The sequence below is a fragment of the Pipistrellus hanaki genome (genome assembly GCF_964339955.1).
Source record: "Pipistrellus hanaki genome assembly, chromosome: 9".
NCBI lineage: Eukaryota > Metazoa > Chordata > Mammalia > Chiroptera > Vespertilionidae > Pipistrellus > Pipistrellus hanaki.
The window spans coordinates 65,496,565-65,519,982 of NC_140511.1; the positions used below are offsets into that span (position 1 = coordinate 65,496,565).

General features: G+C 35.5%; 3 protein-coding genes across 3 annotated transcripts; all 3 read left to right on the top strand.

The window, feature by feature from the left end:
* Positions 1-4,500: 4,500 nt before the first annotated feature.
* Positions 4,501-5,454, top strand: LOC311628103 (olfactory receptor 10AG1-like; the record flags this gene model as incomplete). Its single annotated transcript, XM_084894989.1, has 1 exon — positions 4,501-5,454. The coding sequence occupies exon 1, from the start codon at positions 4,513-4,515 to the stop codon at positions 5,452-5,454; it is 942 nt and encodes a 313-aa protein (XP_084751115.1). The 5' UTR covers positions 4,501-4,512.
* A 6,905-nt stretch (positions 5,455-12,359) lies between these two features.
* On the top strand, positions 12,360-13,298 carry LOC311628052 (olfactory receptor 5W2-like; the record flags this gene model as incomplete). Its single annotated transcript, XM_084894929.1, has 1 exon — positions 12,360-13,298. One exon carries the CDS (start codon positions 12,360-12,362, stop codon positions 13,296-13,298), a length of 939 nt encoding a protein of 312 aa, XP_084751055.1.
* Positions 13,299-22,479: 9,181 nt separating this feature from the next.
* Positions 22,480-23,418, top strand: LOC311627584 (olfactory receptor 5G9-like; the record flags this gene model as incomplete). Its single annotated transcript, XM_084894089.1, has 1 exon — positions 22,480-23,418. One exon carries the CDS (start codon positions 22,480-22,482, stop codon positions 23,416-23,418), a length of 939 nt encoding a protein of 312 aa, XP_084750215.1.

Consider the following 23,418-nt stretch of genomic DNA (forward strand, 5'->3'; position numbering starts at 1 on the left):
TATCAAAATTAAGGTCAATTAACCCAATAAGAGATAACCCACATGATTATTTTTACTTAGTTGGCTTACAATCTTTTGCAATTTCAAACTTGTTGCAATACTATGTTATTGCATAACTTTATATGCCTGCATGTTTTATTGATTGAATCAAAAATAAACACAATTGGTCAATGGTGCCTGCTTCATTTTTTTTTTTACATGTAATGCATAGGAAATATCTGAGATTTTTTTAAACTAAGTCATTGTTCAGATTAAAATATAAAATTTTACAAATAAAGTTTAGTATCTGCATTTATGTTTAAAGGATTATTTTCCTATCTTTTCTGTGAAATATTTCTTCATTTGTTTATTTTGTTTTTCTACTTATAGTTTGGATTGTTCCTCAGTATTTATGAATAAGCCAAGAGCACTTTACTTGAGATATCATTTGTAACTATTTTTTTCATTATATTAATTCTACTTTATTTTATTTTAGGGAGTTTGTGTCTTTTTATCATGCATAATTATTTATTATTACTTAGGAAGCTTTTTTTCCCCCCAACTTCTTTGTCCCTTATTTTAAATTTTGAGTGATACTTAAACCTTCTTTACTCCAAAATTATAAAATCCTTTTTTTCCTTAGAATACTTTTATCATTTTACTCTCTAATACTTTAAGCTTGTGTATTACTTGGAGTTTTTCTTGCTACAATATGGAGTATTATAAAAATATAAGGTTTGTTATTTTTCCCACTAAGACTGCTATTATCCCAGGAGCATTTATTCTTTATGTCCAAAATTTGCCAATTTGGTAAGCTCTCTTCATTAAGTAAATTCTCACTTGTAGTTGAGCCATTTTCTGGAATTTAAACTCTGTGGCATCAGAAGATCTTTCTTCCCAAGCTTGAGATTACTCTGTGCTAATTATTAGGCTCAGAACTCGGTTTCCACTGAGCGGCTTGTTAGATGTGCATCTGCAGTAGCTCAGCCTTGGCTGCCTCTTGCTTCTTTGCTGTGCTGTGCCCCACCTGGTTCCCCTGAGGCCTCTCACCACCTTCCTCTCTGTTTTCCAAGATGACAAATGGCTCCTGATACTTTGTAATAAACCTTCCTAGTCACTTTCCAGCATCAGGTGACCACAGGAGTTCCCTATCTTGTCAATGTTTTCTGTTCATTAGCACAAACCCTTAGAAGTCACTACTTACTAAATAATAGGAAGCAAAAGCCTATATTTATTATAAGAAATTGATTCCAATCAAGATCTTAAACAATGTAAGTGTTGAAAAAAATCTATCTTCCCCAGAATTGAAGCCTGTTTTCTTGGCATCTTTTCTATTACCGCAGCTGGACTTGTGCCATATCTCATTTTATTAGAAGTAAAGTTTGGAAGTATAATTGAAAATTTAAATGTGTTGTTAGGTGGAAGAGATCCCTAGGGTAGAGATGACTACTTTTATTTAAAGAGCACCTTTGATTTATACAGAACAGAATATTTTAAAGGTGGCTTCAATATCTTTGATGAAACAAGTATGTCACCTTCATTAATTTAAATATTTAAACCTGTATAGTGAGAAAAATCAGCAACAAAGAAAGGTAAATATGAACTACTTTATAAAATATTATGCTTTAATTAATATTTCTTAATTTAAAGTTAATATTTAACCTATAGAAGGAAATGTGCCTGTTTTAAAGCAACTCATATATTCTAATTTTATTAAATTTTACAATGAAATGATGATGTTAAAATAATTTGAAATACTATAAACTGTAGTATTGAAGAATATTTTCTAGGTACAGGTAATATTATAAAATACTTCATTTTGAGCCAACATGTAACAAATAAGTATAATATTTATGTATTCAACTTGATATAATAACAGGAGATTTAAATTAAAACAGACCATGAATAAAGTATAACCATTAGGAAAGCTTAAAAAATATTTTAAAGAAAAAATTAAATTAAGGACTTCTAATATAATAGAAATGTTTAAGTTCTATATGTGTTTTATTAATTTCAAGGTTTAATTTGAAATTTTATATCAAATATATAAATATATTTGAAGCTTGGATAGCTCTTGATAGCTAGCAAATTATAATATTTTAGACATTTTCTTAATTATTTGGATTTACACAAGGAATGGAGACTGGCATTTAAAAGAAAATGATTAAACATTGAGTTTTATTTTCCTTGAATAATAAGTACTTAAACATTTACAAGAAAAGAGAGAAATATAGATAATTTTGTTAAACCACAAAAGTAGATCTCTGCTTTTTCAACCTTGCTCCCCTCTCGAGAAAAATATAAACAAATATGACATATTTTATGAAACAGATTTATGATTTCATCACCAAAACTGGGTTTGTACAGTTAGAAACTGCATATATATTTTAGCACCAAAAATCACTTTATTCAAATAAGGGTTAAATTATTTTATTAAATGCTGCCATTCATAAATGCAACACATAAAAATTGGAATTTCATAACATTGTATATTTATCCTTTTCTCCCTTTTAAGAATAATGATTTCACTTAAACAGTTTTTGATGCTTTACTCAGTTTGGGAACCAGGCATTTTCTAAGACCTCTATTGTTCCCAGGTAGAAAATAGTCACAGCCCTTGCCCCCAGATCATTAGTGATGGTAAAAGAAAAATCATCAAAAGGAAGTAGCCAAGTTGCAAGACTATGGGCTGGATAGTGAGAGTGATCACGGTATTAGGCCCACCGATTAGAGACAATAACATAAGCAAAAATATTGGCAGAGAATTAATCCAGTTTTAACACTCTGATGGATAGCTTTAAGATCTTAGTCTTTTTTCATTTTTAACATGTGCTACAAAGAAAAAGTAAATTAGAGGGCATTTTTTCATGCTGCTTAGAAGAAAGAGTAAAATTTAATTCAAATGAGTTTGAAATAACAATAATAATAGCTAGCATTTAGCAATGCTTTCAAAAATGGCAGAACTTCTTCAAATTACTATGGATATCTTAAATGCATTAACTCACAATTCTGTATTGATACATTAGTTAGCCAAGGAAAATTAAGCAACTTGCATAAGGCCACACACCTAGCAGGTGGGAAGCCAGAATTAAAACCCTGTCCATCTTGGTAGGAATATATTGTTTATCCATGACACTATAGTTTCACCATGTTTGGTGAACATGGTTCACCAGGACAGAGAAATGAAAGGCAGGGCTGGGAGATGCTTGGGATACAATATCTAAGGAGGAACACACGTTCAGGATTGTATAATATGGAATCAGCCAGCCCTGAAGATGAGTGAGTGCCTCTTACATTTTGTACCCGAGGGATGTCACTCACCTTCCTTTATTCTTGTCCTGATGTAAGAAAAGAATGGAAAAGGATTCTCCAAGTAACTCAATAACTCCGTTAAGTACATGTTTTTGCTAGTACATGTTTATATAACACTGGGGACTAAAAATTTAAGAACATAATATCATATTCATAGTTATAATTATAGGATAATAATTAAAATTGATAAGCAATTTTACCAATATGACTTCTTTAATTATCACAAATAAAAAAGCAAACCGTATTAAACACTGGCTTTATTTAACACAGATTTAGGAATTAGGATTCAAACTGGAGTCCAATTAAGCACACACACACACAGATTAAAATATAATAAAATAATAAAATAAAATAAGGCTCTGACTTGCAATCATAAAACCTTTGTGCACATGATCAAAGTAGCCATCATTAGTCAGTTTCAATTACCTTTATCTCTTAAAAAAAGTGAGAGATGGTTACCTAAAGTGTTGTGTTTTAAGGAACAACAAAAATAGTGGAGGGGCACACAGGGTAAATGTCACAGGCAACATCGTTCTACTCCTGCTCACACACATGCACATTCCAGGCCACTCCTGTTTTTCCAGGGTTTCCCTCTTTGCTGTTTCTATCTGTATCTGTGTTCCCAGGCAACTGTTCTAGAATAAAACTCTCTTATTTTCCCCACTCGGTATTCTACTAAAAAACACTTTGTTTTATACCACTATGTACAATAAAATATTCTCTCCTCTTTTTTAAACTACCTAATAATATGAACTGTACAATAAAGACATGTATGTTCAAGATAATTGGGTGATATAAGGGAAAGTAGGATTGCCACAAACAGTGGAAAATGTATGCAGAAGACAATTTTTGACATAGAGCTGGATTGTCAAGAACTGTAATTCATTAAAAGTTAGATCCTATGGCAAAGGTATGGGTCTATCTTCAACAGTTCCCAATTTTGTCAGTCTCTATGCAGAGCATGACATAGTTTGGCTTATTTGGAGGTCTATTCAAAAAGTACAAATAATGATCTTAAAGGAAATTTCAAAGAATTTTACTGTGATAACTTGTAGTATCTATACTGAGAGAAAGGGAAATGTATCAATAGTGATATTCTTACATTAGAAGTAATCGCAGTGATCATGAAAACCAATCTCACATCCACAAACAATTTAAAGAACAGGCACTGATCCATGGAGATAAAAATAAAAGCACACAGTAAATTTCCTCTTCCCACAGATGAAACACCAAGAAAAAACACCGGAAGAAAATCTAACTAAATTAACGGAATTTGTTCTCTTGGGCTTTTCTGATGTTCCTCATCTCCAGTGGTTTCTATTTGGGTTATTCTTAATCATCTATATCATTATCTTGATGGGAAATAGCACCATAGTTGTAATTACAAAGCGGGACCCTGCTCTCCAGACCCCCATGTATTTTTTCCTTGGCAATTTTTCCTTTTTAGAAATCTGCTATGTATCAGTTACACTCCCTAGAATGCTCACAGATCTTTGGACCCAACGAAGAACAATATCTTTAGTTGCTTGTGCTACACAAATGTGCTGGGTTCTTATTCTGGGAACCACCGAGTGTTTCCTTCTGGCTGTGATGGCCTATGACCGCTACATGGCCATTTGTAACCCTCTGCACTACCCTCTAGTCATGAACCACAAGTTCTGTGTCCAGCTGGTGGCGGGCTCCTGGATCAGTGGAGTTTCCGTTCAAATAGGGCAGACCGTCCAGATTTTCTCTCTGCCTTTCTGTGGTTCTAACCTCATCAACCACTTTTTCTGTGACATCCCCCCAATACTCAAGCTGGCCTGCAGGAACACCTTTGTAAGTGTAATGACCGTCTACCTAATTGTAGTGTTGTTTGTCATGGTTCCATTTCTGTTGATACTGCTCTCCTATGGCAAAATCATCTCCACGATTTTTAAATTGCCATCAGCCACGAGTCGGGGCAAAGCCTTCTCCACGTGCTCATCTCATCTTATAGTGGTGGCACTTTTCTTTGGATCGGGTATCATCACATATTTAAGACCCAGGACCCAAGACTCAGCAGGAACTGACAAAGTGATGTCTCTTTTCTACACGATTGTGACTCCCTTATTTAACCCCATGATATACAGCCTAAGGAACAAGGATGTCATAACGGCACTGAGAAAACTGCTAGGTAAATAATTCCCTACATTTAAAAAATTGGTCCATTTACAGGAATTTATATCATAGATTTTTTTTTATTAAATTTAAACAGCTATTTTTCTTAAACTCAATTTATTTATTTCCAAATTGGAAGTTACTTATACTGTTGAGATACTTTTCTGTCTTTGGTTTTAAAGTTTTTATGTTTGTGTCTACTGGTACAATTAGCAAATCACTGTTTTGGGAGCTGTGTAATTTTATTGCGAAATGTTCATTCTCAATAAGAACTTCTGACAGGGATCAATGTAATAAACTCACGTGTAATATTGTATTCCTTGTATCATATATTGGAAACCATATCACTCATTTTCATAGAGTTGTCATAGTCATTTTTAAAACTGGATTGGTAATAGAACATTAATTAAAATTTTATATATAGTTAGGCCAAGCAATGATTCTATGGAGAAATTATTTTTTAGAGCTATAAGCACCTTTCATTAGGAATGTTAATGATGTTTATATAAAGATATTGGTGAATGTTAGACTATGTACTAATATATATCAAATATTTCCATACAATACAATAAAACAACTATTGTTATTTAAGTGTTTGCATATAAAAAGAAGAGCTCAGAAGTAGTCATGGGAATGTTCACATTATTATTTTTAAATATATTTTCTTAGAGATGATAGTTGAAATAGGAAAGCTAGGGAAAAGGAAATAAATGTTTATAAAAGTAAGTATTTCCTATAAAAACACAGTAACTGTTTCCTGTCACACACGTACTTTGTATGCCACATATACACACACATCAGAAATGATCAATAAAAATATAATCGTCAATGTTAACTATGGAAACCTCAGAGTAAATCATTCTATCACTTTTCTTTTTGTTTTACTGAAATTTTGCAGCTTATTACAATAAACCTGAAATATTTGTGTAATCATACAAAGCAAACAATAAATTTATATTCATTGTGAATAAGGAAAATCCTAATGGTTAGTTGTTTGTGCTATTTCTCTATTTATATTATTTTCAAACTTTCATGCTTATCTAATGAATCCTTCAAATAGGCAGACAACAGATCTCTGCAGTACCTGGACCTGAGATGCACCACCAAGAACTGAGACATTCACAGTTAAAAAATAAAGTGGTGAAGTTTGACGGGGGAGGGCTGGAGGTGGTCAATGGGGGAAAAAGGGGGACATATCTAATACTTTCAATAAGTAATTATTACCAAAAATAAAATGTTTTTTAAAACACTTAAAAAAAAAAAGAATGTGGTGAGGCTTGCAATGTTTTTCAAGCTTTTGTCACATTTCTTTTAAATGTCAATTTTATTCACATTTATATGGGCCTGACTCGCTCCATGAAGGTAGGCAAGAGTAGTGTTACTTTCTCTCTGGAAGAAAACAGCCAGAAGATGTAAGAAAATCCCTGATAATAACTCTAAAAAGCAAAGCAAGTAATTAATGAGTCACAAAGAATCTCAGACAATACAGCTCTTAGAAACTATATAAATCTAATAATAAAATAAAAGTGTAAGAACAACAAAAAATTCCAAGAAAATTTCCAAGCAGAAATTGTGAGACCCTGAAGCTATTATAGGTGGAAAGAGCTGAGACGGAAATTGAGAAGTTCTTGCATTTGTCATTGTTCTTCCTGCCTATTATAGACAAAAATAATGTTTAAGAGAGAAGAAATAACTGGCAAAAGAAAAAAAACATTAAAAATATTAATATCTTGAATAGATGTGAATGAATACATTTCTTTTTATAGAGAAGGGCAAATAAGAGCTATGTTCTTGGAGAAATGTTTTTTGCTAAATAAAGTTTCACTCAGTAAAATTCAGTGGAGAATTTCAAAAATTATTATGTCACTAAACTAGGCAACTAACATATCTAAATACTCACTACATTCAGTGGTAATAATGTGGCAGAAAAGCATATATGTCACTAGTTTTTTAAACATAATGAATTTGTGCAGCTATGTTCTTTTTGACACTCAATGTTATTTTATATTAGTTTCAGGTGTGCCAGGGTTCTTGTCCCAGCATTACAAAGGGTTCTGCAATCTGGAAAAAGGAGCTGATGTGTAGATTAAGAAGGAGTCCAAGGATGAAAGATAATTTTGAAAGGCATTGGGTGTCAGAGGAGCTTCAGCTAAATATTAAAGACTACTCTTTGTCTAAGGACCCCATGCTATTTATTAACACAATTTGTCCTAAGGCAAGGTGGAGATAATACTACACTTCAAAGGGTAGAGTTTACAGAAGCATTGTCAGTTTTAGGAATAGCCTACAGTTGTTCAGGTGTTTGGCCAACAGGAGGCTATAATATGCAAATTAAGATGCTCTGAGCTGTCTGGCAGCAAGCAATAATTCTATTCAGGTTTGGGGGAAGTGCCTTTCCAGCCATTCCAACAGGTAAAATTTATATGTGGCTCAGCCCTTGTTGAACCCCCCAACCTTCACCAACCTTTTGATGAAACTTTTGTCATTATGACACATTGGAATTAGTTCCCAGCACAGGTGAACATCATATTGGTTAGATATCTATATAATTTACAAAGTTCCCCGGTAAGTATAGTACCGTCCTGGCATCATATACAGTTACTATAATACTAGAGTGGACAAAATTCTTGTATGGGTGGGGTCCCTAGACCAGGCCAGCAATCAAAACCTATCAGTTTTCCTGCCTCCCCCTCCTCCTTCCCTCACTGCCCATGTCCACCACCGCTGCTGCCCACCCCTGGTTCCTGCCAACCAGGGAAAGGTGCCAACCACCACTGTTGTGGGCAGGCAACAGGCGTATCGGGGCCTGCTGGTGGGGAGGAGGAACAGGGGAGAGACCTGGAAGGTTGGCCACCAGCTCTGAAGAGGGAGCTGACCCCCAGTCACCCTAGGAAAAGAGCCACATTCACCACCACCCACCCCTGGTTCCCTGTCCCAGCCCCAATCAGGCAATCAGGGTCTGCTGGCCGGGGCTAGGGACAGGAGGGTGGCTGACAGGCCCTAACAGTGATCATCTAGCTAGCACATTACTTTCCCATATGACAATTAAAATGAATATAAAATCAGAGTTTATCTGCATCTGAGTTTCCATTTTCAGACCTAAATCTAGTATGTGAACTAAAGAGAACTAAAAAGAAGGGAGAAAATAGAAGGCTTTAGTGATTCTGACAATGTTCTGTTTTTTGGTCTGGGTCCTGGTCACTAGGGTATTTTTTTTAACTATTTGTCAACTTACCACTTAAGTATTTTCTATGTGTACTTAGTGTACCATGAGTCACCTAAACAGAAGCTAAAGTGAAAAAGATTCACAATACTAATAGCAAGTTCCTGTTTGAATGTCAAATAACTACAGCTGTCACTCACTGACAGAAGTCAGAATTGATGTTCGACTTTGGAAAATTAGATGACAATTATCTGTCCCTAAAATTCCATTTTCAGTTCTGTCTCCAATAGAAATGAGAAAATATGTACAACCAAAGCTTATACAAAAATGATCAATGTAGCATTATTTAGGATTTGACAAAAAAATGTACAGAATGATTGTTCATTGGAATATGACACAGCAAAGAGAAAGAATAAAATAGCATCATGTGCAATAGCCTGGAGGCATCTCATAAACCTAATATTGAATAAAAGAATACAGCTACTATTACAGGATAAAAACAGAATGATTTTAATTCTGTATATTTTATAAAACACACAAAACTGTCATATTGGCATTGATTTGTGCTAGGGCTCACAGATAGTCTCTGAAAGGTTTATGGTTTTCTGGTTTTTGCTCAGGGTTTGGATGTGGGAACATTTTAATTTTCAAAAATTTACTATATGTGTGTGTGTGTGTGTGTGTGTGTGTGTGTGTGTGTGTGTGTTTGTGTGTGTGTGTGTATAACTTTAAATGGTTTTCTAAAAACAAAGACTATTTACTGTAATATTGTAGATAACTGCAGGATTTCATTATTAACTTTTAAACCTCTAAAAGTTTCATATACACACATTTTCAAAATATTCTTATAAAATTAATAAAGCATGCAACTTCCATAGAATATTTCATTAAGTGATCATCTTTTATTACCAGAAAGTACTACCTTGCTCATATATGAGATGTGTTAGCAACCCACAGTCCCTGCTTTTCCTATGTCTGCAACAGGAAACCTTACAAAACCTGGTTTTCCTTGGTAGCATGTCATGCACTGAACTTATTCGATATATGATAATGGTCCATGTCTCAGGGGCAGGCAACCATTATCTGGAAGGAGAAGATTATAAGTACACAGTAGTATATTTCTGGGCACCAGTGATATCAGGAAAGCCATGTAGTTACAGGATAGTTTCCTCACTTGTTTGTCTCTGATGCCTTAAAGTCTACCTTAACTCTTCACCCTCACCCATAGTTAAAGAAAGTCTTTCTATTAGAACACAAACCCATTGGGAAGGAATAGAAATTATCCAATTTTCAGGAATGTATTGCTACCCATACTCCAAATTTAATGGGGACTGGGCATTAGGTCCAGAGGGCTTCCATGTTTATAAAGGAAAAGCAGATCCTGCCTGAAGGAAGAGTAGCATGAGGAAATTGCCATCCCTGGAGAGGGAGTACCTGAGGGCAAAGTAAGTGTGGAAGGGAATCGGGCTAAGGATGACCCCCGCCTCCTCCAAATATACTCCAGAGAAGCATTGACTGCCTGCTAAGGTCTTGGATCCCACACATACAGCCCTCTCTTGCGTTTTCCTGGTGGAAATTATTTAGGTGGGTTTTTAAACCACGATCAACACCAAACCAGAATTATATGAATTGCTTGAAGGGGGTTCTTTCAGAAGAGAAAGTAAATAAAGATAAAAATTCTGAACAACAAATACGTTACTATCAACAAGTGAATCTAAAAACCAAGGAAATTTAAACCACCTAACATACTTTTTAAAGGGCTGTATTTCTTTCTCAGTCACCCAGCCTGCAGAAAACAACTGATGATAAAACCTATAATTATAGCCAGCTGTCATTCCTGAGAGACGACGACGTGTTCAAGGCCCAGTGACGAGACACAGAGATGGTGATATAAGGTCATTGAGGAGACAGTGCTGAGCCGTCCTGCGCACAGACCAGATGGAACAGAGAAGCTGGTGTTCTGAAACAGGTGCTGCCATTTATTGTTGTTGTTTTTCTAATTTATATTTTATATTTCTTTCAGTTTTTTATCTTTATTGACTGAAAGCATGGCATAAAACCTAGAGGGTGTGAAATATTACACAAACTTTTATTTTGATTACTTTTATTTTGATTGATTTATCAGTCTATTTCAAAGGCATATTCACAAACAGCAGGAAATACAATGAAATGGAAGTATGGATTATGGAGGTGGTAAAAATTTTTTAGTTTTAATCTCTTACCTGTAATTTTTATAATTTTTAAATGTTTTTTTAAAGGAAAGCATATTTTTAAAAAATATATTTTTTATTTATTTTTTTACAGAGAGGAAAGGAGAGGGATAGAGAGTTACAAACATTGATGAGAAACATAGGACAGCTGCCTCCTGCACACTCCCTACTGGGTATGTGCTTGCAACCAAGGTACATGCCTTTGACTGGAATCAAACCTGGGACCCTTGAGTCCTCAGGCCAATACTTTATCCACTGAGCCATACCAGTTAGGGCAGGAAAGCATATTTTTAAAAAGATGTGTCTACAGGGGCAGATATTGAAAAGGAGTTTAAACCAAGGGTTTGAAGAACTGCACCTGATCACTAGATCATTATTCAGATTCACTTTCATTGTATTCTCACAGAACAGGAGTGGTCATGTGTGACATTATATATAACATAGTTGGTTGGATAAAATATAACTGTAGGATGTAGAATTCAACTGGCCTCCCCATGATCAATTCTTTTAAAGCAAAGAGAGGCATATTTCAAAGATATTCAAGAAAATTAGGGATCCAAAAAATAAAAATAAAAAATACTTCAATTCTTAGAAAATGGTAGCACAGTTTAGACATGGCTTTTCTCTGAGGTTATCAGACTATGGACATATGAGAACTTTTATCATGTATCTGACACATCTGTTCTGTTGGTGGATAAATCATGTGGACTTGAGTTGATTAGAATAAAGTAATTCACATAGAAATCCATCAGGCCTTCCTTGTGTCTCTGTCACCCTTGCTACCAGCATGCCTATGATCAGGTCCCACATATTCATTATAATCTCTGCTGAAAAGAAGCTGCCAAGCAAGCAAGGTTAGCTCTGGCACATAGCACTCTAAAGATAGCTCATGGAGACCCTGCCAGCATCTTCTCCAGCAACCGCCACCCTCCCTGCTCCACTGGGTCCTAAATCACAGACCATCTCTATCCCTGTTCATTGAGACCGGAAAGGACATGGGTCAGTGTTATATCCAGAAGTCCACCATATCTCTGCCTACCCCACAAGTAAATGATGAGGGGGAAATAAAGTAATATATTCATTATTTTTACCTCTCACTTAACTATGTTTCTCTATTAAAGGATATAATAATTATACTGAAAAACAGCAACAATCTTGTCAGAAGTCGTGGATAACTAAACCAATTAATTTACAAACTATTGTCTCTACTATGAAAACATCAATGTCCTGATCTGTAACACAAGATTAACAAAAATTACCATAATACAATTTAGGTTCCTAAGGAAATAGCATGATTAAACATAAAAGCGTGCCATGAACTCGCTTTGAAGTGCTACAGAAATGTAAGAGATTTTATCATTACCATTTACTGATTTGTGTCAGATTGCATATACTTCCAAAGAGTCAGGTTTCCTCATGAAGTCCTAGCAGTGTTTACTTCTTTTTCTAATTACTAAACAATAGAAAGAATCAGCCACTTAACCATGAAGGTAGATGATGTTAACGCTCCACATCCATTTCGTTCCTCCACAACCAGGAGTTTCCAGACCTGAGTGATGGCTGCTGAGAACTGCACTGTGTTTACTGACTTCATACTCTTAGGACTTTCTGGCAGACAGGCTGTGCAGCAGGGACTCTTTGCGCTCTTCCTGCTGGTTTACGGCATCACCGTGATCGCCAATCTAGGGATGATCCTGCTGATCCACATGGACCCCAGGCTCCACACGCCCATGTATTATTTCCTGAGCAACCTGTCTTTCTGTGACGTCTGCTACTCCTCCACTGTCGCTCCCAAGATGCTGCTTGATTTCTTATCTGAGCAAAAGACGATTCCATACAACGCATGCTTTCTTCAGATGTTTCTTTTTGGGTTCTTTGCAGCTGTGGAGTGTGTCATGCTGTCTGTCATGGCATATGACCGTTATGTAGCCATTTGTAATCCACTTCTTTATACAACTACCATGCCCAGAAGAGTGTGCTTCCGGCTCGTGGCCATTGCCTACACTGCAGGTTTGATAGATATGACAATCTTCACCTCTTTCACTTTTCCATTATCATTCTGCAATTCCAATGTCATCAATCACTTCTTCTGTGACATCCCACCCTTACTCACCCTCTCCTCCTCAGATACAACCATCACTGAAATAGTGTTGACCATCTCCTGTAGCTGTGTTGTGGGGTCCAGCATCGTCACTGTCCTCCTCTCCTACAGCTACATCATAACTACCATCCTTAGAATGAACTCAGCAGAGGGCAGACGCAAAGCCTTCTCTACCTGTGCCTCCCACCTTACTGCTGTGGCGATATTTTTTGGCACACTCTTTTTCATGTATTTCAGACCCAACTCCAGTTACACCATGGATACGGACAAAGTGGCTTCTGTTTTTTACACAGTTGTCATCCCTATGTTAAACCCACTGATCTACAGCTTAAGGAATAAGGATGTGAAAGGTGCCCTGAGAAAAGCACTAGGCACTAAATTGTGTTCTGGGTGAAAACATGTTAACTCAAAGAGTTTTTATTTAGAGATGTTGAGAGCTCAAGTTCGGGTACTTTGATAATGTGCTATAGTTTTACCAGTACAATTCTGGATATTTCTTTATCTATCTTTGTGTATAAATTAAGTGTAGGAAACACTCTTTAAATTTTTTTCTTTACTGATTAAGTTATTACTTATGTGTCCTTATCCCCCATTGCACCCTACCCTACCCCCACTGATCCCCCACTCAACCCCCCCTGTTGTCTGTGTCCATTGGTTAGGCCTATATGCATGCATACAAGTCCTTTGGTTGATCTCTCCTCCTTACCCCCACCCTCTCCTACCTTCCCTCTGAGGTTTGACAGTCAGATCGATGCTTCTCTGTCTCTGGATCTGTTTATGTTCATCAGTCTATTTTGTTCATTATATTCCATAAATGAGTGAGATAATGCCATATAACACTTAATCTTTTCAAACTAAAGAAGAGTATCAATAGTTTTATTATATTGTTTTGCAAAGAGGGTCTTTTTATACCATTCTCTCTATTCATGGGAATGTCCCAAAGAGATATAGGCACAATCATATCTCTCCCCATCTCAATTAAATTTATCCTCCTTAAAGTTACATTAAAAAAAAAAACACACAACAATGAGTTTAATAAACTTGCTAAACCAGAGGGAGTTTTGGCAGTTTAATTTAGCTCATTTTTGGCTTCTTTCTATGTACTAGCATCATACTGTAAGTTTTATATCATAACACCTAGAAGTAATAAGTAGTAAATACTAAGAATACTAAGTATTTTATTATATTGTTGGGACATTCCCATGAATAGAGAGAATGGTATAAAAAGACCCTCTTTGCAAAACAATATAATAAAATACTAAGAATAAATTTAAATCATCCTGCCTAACTCTAAGTTCCATAAATACAAAGCCTTTGCATGTCTTGTTCACCATTATTTCTACTTTTCTATTTACAATGCTCATTTTCAGGATGCCATTCAAAAACATTCATTGCAGCATTATTTACAATAGCCAATTATTATATTGAATGGTATAAAAAGACCCTCTTTGCAAAACAAAACTATAAAATACTAAGAATAAATTTAAATCATCCTGCCTAACTCTAAGTTCCATAAATACAAAGCCTTTGCATGTCTTGTTCACCATTATGTCTACTTTTCTATTTACAATGCTCATTTTCAGGATGCCATTCAAAAACATTCATTGCAACATTATTTACAATAGCCAAGACTTGGAAGGAGCCCAAATGCCCATCAGTAGATGAGTGGATAAAAAAAGTGGTGGTACATTTATACAACGTAATACTACTCAGCCACACACACCAAAAAAGCAATTTTACCTTTTGCAACAGCATAGATGAATCTGAAGATTATTATAATAAATGAAATAAACCAATCAAAGAAAGGCAAGTACCATATAATTTCACTTATATATGGAATCTAGTGAACAAAATAAACATAGACAGACTCATGAATTCAGAGTAGACTGACAGCTGTCAGAGGGGAGAAAGTTGGGGGCTAGATCAGAAGAGTGAGGGATTGAGCAAAAGAAAAGAAAAAAGACTCCTGGACACAGACAACAGTGCTGTGATTGCCAGAGGGAAGAGGGGTGGAGGGCGGGAGGAGAAGGTAAAGGGGAGATAAATGTTGATGGAAAGAGACTTGACTTAGGGTGGTAAGCACACAATACAATGTACAGATGATGTTTTATAGAATTGTATACCTGAAACCTGTATTTTATTAACCAATGCAACCTAATAAATTCAATTTAAAATTATTGATTGAATGAATGTGTATTCCCCTGCACGACTGATATTAAAATGAGCCTTTATCAATGAAGAAGGCAAAAAAAACCTTTCTTTGCTTAAATTAATTCTTGTATGTTCATCTTATACAAAACCCACCTGCACTTTTTCTTTTGGCCCAAGCTGTGTATCAGACACAGGGATCATTTGATGTAGAGAACTTCTGGAATCCTTCATTTCTAAACATTCTGTCACAGGGATCAGCAGGATCAGCAATTCTAGATTAAACTTTTTTAAAATTTTAATTTTAAAGAGGGGAGGAAAGGAACATCAATGTGAGAAGGTTATATCCATTAGTTGTCTCCCATAGGCACTCTGACACAACCTAGGTGTGTGCCCTGATGGAAAATTAAACCTGCAACCTTCTGATGCACAGGACTATGTTCCAACCAACTGAGCCACACCAGTAAGGAAGCAACTTTAGATTTATATTGCACTTCATAGTTTTTGGGGGGGTTTTTTGTGTGTTTTTTTTTTACTCTTTTTTTTTCATTTTTTTTTAATTAAGGTATTATATGTGTACATATCTTACCATTGCCCCCAGCACTTCATAGTCTTGACAACAGACTGTGGCTTTTCCTGCTTGCCCGCACTTTGGAGAACAGATAGATGTTCTTAACAACTACACAGAAACTGCATGAATGAAGTTGGGGATATGGGACCTTGACCTTCTCTAATGGCTACTGGGAAAGAGAACCTTATCTTCCTTTACATGTTCATGGCATTATACTAATTAATTTTTTAAAAACGAAATACCCAGCCGAAACCAGTTTGGCTCAGTGGATAGAGCGTCGGCCTGCGGACTGAAAGATCCCAGGTTCGATTCCAGTCAAGGGCATGTACCTTGGCTATGGGCACATCCCCAGTAGGGGGTATGCAAGAGGCAGCTGATCAATGTTTCTAACTCTCTATCCCTCTCTCTTCCTCTCTGTAAAAAATCAATAAAATACATTTTAAAAAAAAGGATATACCCAGTGTTATTAACAAAAATTTATGTTCAATGAAATAAAACGAAGAACAAATAGTATTTACATTGCTATTCTATTTGTAATGTCTTAAATTGGTTCTCCATGTATCTGTGAAATAATTCAAAACTGTGTTCTGAACACAGTTTTGATAGTAGTCATTACTTCGTGGTTGGATGTTAAGCAATGCTAAAATCTATTCTAATAATTTAAGGTAATTGTACATGAGGTTTATACTATTATTGATTAGCTATTAATCCAGTTATAGAAAATAATATACAATTTCAGGTTTTCAGAGTACTCATTAATATTATTATGCCTAAACCAAATGTACAGAGTAGTCATTATTGACCTTAATCTGCTTTCCAAACTAGAGAAAGTATTAATAAATTCATTTGCAAAAAGTTCTTTTCATACACCTTTTCTATGTTCATGGATATACCCCAGTGAAATGTCATAACCTCTCTACACATGTTAATTCAAATTATTCTTATTATGATTCAATTTTGTTAATGATTTTAATAAATTTGCTCAGGTAGAATATAGTATTAGTGGATTATATGAGGTATGTTTGTATCCTTCCCATGTACCAGAATTAGCCAATAAATATTCCATCATCACAGAAATATATAAGTAGTAAAAAACGAATAAGAAAATTTTAAAAAGCTGCTGCTCAAACTCAGAGTCTATAAATGCAAGACCCTTTTCTGCCTTGTTCATAATATTTTTACTTTGCTATTTATAATGTTCAGCTCCAGCATGACATTTTAAAACATTTATTAAATAAATGAATGATTGTCTCCTACAAAATTGATGCATTTGAGCCTTAATATATCCATCCCCCCCAAAAAATTCCATTTTATTTTATTTTGGAGCTTTTGTAATATTTTTAAAAATTTCAATTTGTTTTATTTTATACTAGTATGTCATCTTATAGAGATTCATCTCTACTGCTTCGTTTGGCCTCAGCTGAGTATCAGGGGCAGGGGTCATTTCATGTCGAGAACTTCTCAGATCCTCTGTTTCTCCTCACAATGTCCCAATTATATCAACAGACATCCCCAGGATCAGCAGCTCTAGATTTGCATTGCACTTCCGAGTCTTCCCATCAGCCTGTGGATTTCTCTTTTTCCCCTAATTTTGGTGAACAGATATGGTCCTACTGACAACACTACAGAAGCTGCATAAACGAAGGTTGGGGATTATGGAGCAGGGTATTCTCTAATGTCATTGGAGGAAAGGACTCCATCTCCCTTGAAGTGTCCATAGCATTGTATTAGTTAAAATCATAGAAATAAAACTAAAATGCTTAATTTATAAAGTTTAAGTTGTAAGGGAATAATTATTAATAAAAGTATGTATTTAAAATTTTAAAAAAACAAAGTAGTATTCACATTGGTGTTCAATTTGCAACAATTTATATTTGCTTTCTTAACACTAGAGATAGGGAATTTAGAGCTAAGAATGTTGTATAAACAAAACTTTCTACTCCTTCTCTATCCCAACCTTAAACCTCTTTGTCTTGTCAATACCTCAGTTTTTCACACATTGTTGTTTTCTTGTCTAAAAGGCACATAAACTGCATCCTTTGGTTACCTCTTTGAGTCTCACAATTGGTATGGGTCTCCTCTACATGCAAAATTCAATTTGTCTTTCTCCTGTTCATTTGTGTTATGACAATTTCTTATTAGGCCAGTGGTATATTCATCCCCTAAAAAAACGCTTTTTATTTTATTTATTAAAAAAAAAAAAAACTTTGCAATGAGGGCAGCTGATGTGTACTTGTGGGAAAGAATCCAATGATGACTAATGAAAATGACAATATGTGAGATGACCATATTTTTAAGTGAGAAGTGAAGGAGATGTTTCAGAGGTGGAAGAAACAAGCTAAACAATGAAAAGAAGATGAAAACCTAATTTCATAAGACATCTGCTTTCCCTGGAGGAGAATGTAGACCATGGAGGCCAAGAAGCACAGCATGGAAATAAAGTCTGGTAAATGTCTGACACTGACCAATTTAGTCAAGGGAAGTGAAGAATTAAAGTTGAGTCTTTGGTAAAATTGTTGCAGCATTCACAGGGGAAAACACAGAAGCGGAATCTAATTAATCATGTTCTCACAGCACAAAAGAGTGAAGGCAGAGTCTTCAGAGATTTGTCCCAACAGTCACTAGGTAGGAATAAAATGCCATCTGCCTATTGTTGGTGTACCAGAGATAAGGACAGAAAGACCTGCTCATTTCAGGTAGGTTTCTAAATGGCTTAATGTAAAGAGTGTAGGACAAGGAAAATCCTTAGTTTTCAGGAAATGAAGAATCCTATTTGGGAATTTGGCTAATGAATTATTTTATATCTGCATACTCTTTTAAAGAAATTCTTCCTTCTAATGGCCAATGATATTTCTTTGTTAAAACCTGGGTGAATTTGTATGATCTCATTTGTCTCTAGTATAATAAAATTAAATATTTTATTTATATTTTAATAAAAGTTTATAAGTAAACCATTACCTTTTGTCGCTGTACAAGAGATATCACTGTACGTTTGCTCTTGTGTTTTTCAAATAATAACAGAGATAACACATTAAAAGTATCCATGCCATAGTTTTTGTCTAGAAAAATAAAATAAAATTAGACCACTCACTGTCCACATTCAAATTCTCATTTATCAATAGATACAGATGAATATACTGATTTTCATAGAAATAAGACAGAATCTTATATATTTCAAGAATACTTATTTATTTTATTTTTGTCTGTACTTATTTTTATTTAAATGGAACAGACAGCTTAAAATAAGAAGATATGTCAATTTCCACATTTTATTTTGTTTATACTTCTTCTTATCACATCTCTTTGGTTTAAAAGGTAATTTGTCCTTTTGGCAAAGGTCAGTCCTACAAATGGCTTCTAAGTGCTTTTACAAACCAGGGAAGGTGAGTGATAGAATCCTTCTGCAAAAGATTTTTCAGGTTTCAGTAAACAGTATGATGCCACACATGAAAACAGTAGCATAAAAAGTTTCATTTAGGTGGAGCAAAGTTTCATTTAGGGTGGAGACATCTGTAATAGTGTCAACAATAAGCATCCTATCTAATATAAGAGTAATATGCAAATTGACCATTACTTCAACACACAAGATGGCTGCCTCTATATGGACAAAGAACCAGGCCTTCAAAGGAGGGCAGTTGGGGGTGATCAAGCCTGCAGGGGGAGTGACCAGGCTGGCAGATGAGGGAAGTTGGGGGCGACTGGGCCTGCAGGAAAGGACAGTTAGGGGGGACCCAGGTCTGCAGGGAAGGACAGTTGGGGGGGGGGGTTCAGGCCTGCAAGGGAGGGCAGGTAGGGGCAAACAGGCTGGCAGGGGAACAGTTAGGCATCAATCAGGTGGCAGGGGAGTAGTTAGGGGGTTATCAGGCTGGCAGGCAGAAGCGGTTAGAGGCAATCAGGAAAGCAGGCAGGCAAACAGGTAGAAGCCAGCAGTCCTGGATTATGAGAGAGTTGTCCAACTGCCTGTTCAGGCCTGATCTCACTAAACGGGCAGTCAGGCATCCCTTGAGGGGGCCCAGATTGGTAAAGGTGCAGGATTGGTTGGGGGACACACACACCCTTGCACAAATTTCATGCACTGGACCTCTAGTAAAATAATAAAAGTAAAGAAAGATAATTATTTTATCATTTACTAACATATGTAGTACCATTGTCAGTGATAAAGCTAGAGTTTTTTTCTTTTTTTCTTTTTTTCTGAAAATTTAACACATTGGACATCTATTAATGTTAAAGCATTAGATGGTCTCTTATGTTCTTTTTTAATTCAGAGTTTAGTTTTGAGATGTGTTCATTCTGAAAAACCATTTGCTTTAAAAACAAAACAAAACTGGAACGTAATTATATTTAATGTACAACTTTCATTCAACCAGAATCACTACAGTAAAATAATAATAAAAATGGGGTATTCCATCTGCAAAGCATGAGAAATGGTAAACATCTTCAGTCTTAAACAAGCTCTTAGAAACCAGTAACAGAGAGACTATAATCGAAGGAAACTGAAAAAAAGGAAATGAAATAATACAAGTGATAATCAAGGATTCAGCATTTATGATGATTGTGCTAAACAGTGACAAAATCATTTATCTGCAATATCACACTGTAACAGAATTAAAACACTGACATCTAATGTTTTTCAGTTTTTAACAGTGTTGTATAGTTTTAACTCTCATAACTGAACACTGGGAGACAGATTGATGAGGAATATCTACAATTAGGGGGAAAGCTAGTTTTTAATCAAAATATAAATTTTGAATATGTTTTGCCCTGACAATGCTTATTTTAAGAAATTAGTTGAACGAATTCAAAATGAGTCATATAAAAGCATGTTTAATGCAGAGAAAATATGTAGCCAGTATATGCACCATAAATACTACTTGCCTATCAATTTATTAACACAAAGGTAATGCAAAAAATCCAATAGTAAATAATAGTGTAGAGAGTACAAAAAAATAGGGATAGTATTTCAAAAAATATATATATATATATATACATATATATATTAAATTTAAGTGGTTGTATAAGAGCAAGAATTATCTACTATCAGATTGTAGACAACTGCAGGAATCCATTTTTAAATCTTTAGCAGTTTGTTTTAAACAATATAGTTTCAAGATATGCTTTTGAAATTAGTAAAGCATATTAGATTCACAAAATGTTTAATTAAATCATTATTTTTATGTTGTTAAACACTACTTTGCTCATAGTACAGAGGGATTTTTGGCCACCTACTGAGCCTTCTTTTCCTGTTCCTGCAACAGGGAGCTTTAACTAAACCTGGTTCCCTTGGTAACACTGTCATGCACTTATATGACAATGGCCATCTCTCAGGATCAGACAACCGTTTTCTGGAAGACAGACTTTATAACTAGGCAGTTGTCCTTAGGCTTAGGACACCAGTGATATGAGGAAAACCATGTATATACAAATATATTTTATTTATTGAATTTAAACACATGTACATGGATATAATCACATGAAATGTTAGCATGGATTGGGGAGGTGGTAGCTCATTTTTAATTATTTTAAAATTCTAACTTCTATTTTTATACATTTTCTGAAATAGATTAAATTTTACATGTAAGATATTTTTTGATGACGTTATCTAGAGAACTTAAGACCAAGGGTTTGGAATCCTGCACATTGATCATTAGATCCTTATGCATATATTCTTTTTCTCACATTTATATATCCTCAACTCCACTTTATATTCCCACAGAACTAAGAAGGTCACACATATTATATATAACATAACTGATTGGGTAAAATATGGCAGTGGGATGTAGAATTCCATTGGCCTCCCAAAAATCACCAAAACTACAATTTGGATATCTTCCCATGAAATAAGAGCCAATGAAAATAATAAAATCAAATTATAATTTCTAGGGAATTGGTTTAAGTATATAGCTTAGATATGAATCTTTCTAAAATAATGGGATTGTGTAACAGTGAGTATTTTTAAATGTCTTAGAGATCTGGACTGTTAGTGGATAATAGATTATGTGGATTCCAGTAAATTAGAGTTGAAGGGTTCACACAGTAGTCCATAATCTCTTTCTTTCTTCTAGGTCACCTGTGCTAATAGTATCCCAAAAGCTTCCCATCATTTTCCCTGAGCAACAGCTACTGTGAGAAGAGGCATGGATAGCACTGGTATATTTCTGACACTGAACCCTAGCATAACGTTGTCAGGGACCTTACAAAACTACTCCAGCAACCACCACCCTCACTGCTCCACTGAGTCCTGGATCAAAGACCATTTCTATCCATTGTTTGTTAAGGCTGAATAGGATCCGAGGGGCTGATGGGGTATTGGAGGAATGTTATATCTAGGAACCTACAATCAGTCTGCTTGCTTCACAATTGGATTAACGAAGAAATAACAAAGAAATATATTCATTTCCTGAACCTCTTACTAACTATACTTCTCCATGACAGCATAGAATAGTTCTACACACTAAAAAGAAAAACAATCTTGTCAGAATTTGTGGGTTATCTGAACCAAATAATGTTAAGAGCTATTGCCTATACAGAACACTGAGGACATCAATTTCTTAATATAAGATAGAAATAGTAAAAATTATCATACATACTAAATAGGTTGTTGTGAAAATAGCACGATTGATTTTGGATGAAAGTGCACTGCAAACTCTATCCAGTGCAATACAAATGTAGGCAATATTATTAGCATAATTACTTCAAAAATTTGTAATAAATTGGGTATATTTCAAGGAGAGTCATTTTAACTAAAGCATACTTAGAAATGTTTACCTCTTCTAGTAACTGGGGAAAAAATGGTAATATGATGTCAACCTCACTTCCACTTCCTTCTTTAACACGAAGGGGTTTCCAGACCTGAGTGATGGCTGCTGAGAACTGCACTGTGTTTACTGACTTCATACTCTTAGGACTTTCTGGCAGACAGGCTGTGCAGCAGGGGCTCTTTGTGTTCTTCCTGCTGGTTTATGGCATCACCGTGAGCGCCAATCTAGGGATGATCCTGCTGATCCACATGGACCCCAGGCTCCACACGCCCATGTATTATTTCCTGAGCAACCTGTCTTTCTGTGACGTCTGCTACTCCTCCACTGTCACTCCCAAGATGCTGGTTGATTTCTTATCTGAGCAGAAAAGGATTCCATACAACGCATGCTTTCTTCAGATGTTTCTTTTTGGGTTCTTTGCAGCTGTGGAGTGTGTCATGCTGTCTGTCATGGCATATGACCGTTATGTAGCCATTTGTAATCCACTTCTTTATACAAGTGTCATGTCCAGAAGAGTGTGCTACCAGCTTGTGGCTATTGCCTACATTGCAGGTTTGATGGATGTAACAATCTTCACCTCTTGCACTTTTCCATTATCACTGTGCAATTCCAACATCATCAATCACTTTTTCTGTGACATCCCACCCTTATTAGCTCTCTCCTCCTTGAAGAGAAACATCATTGAAATAGCGACAACCATTTCCTGTGGCTGTGTTGTGGGGTCCAGCATCATCACTGTCCTCCTCTCCTACAGCTACATCATAACTACCATCCTTAGAATGAACTCAGCAGAGGGCAAACGCAAAGCCTTCTCTACCTGTGCCTCTCATTTAACCACTGTGGGGATATTTTTTGGTACACTCTTTTTCATGTATTTCAGACCCAATTCCAGTTCCTCTACTGACACGGACAAGGTAGCTTCTGTTTTTTACACAGTTGTCATCCCCATGTTAAACCCACTGATCTACAGCTTAAGGAATAAGGATGTGAAAGGTGCCCTGAGGAAAGCAGTTGGCACTAAGTTATGTTCTAGATGA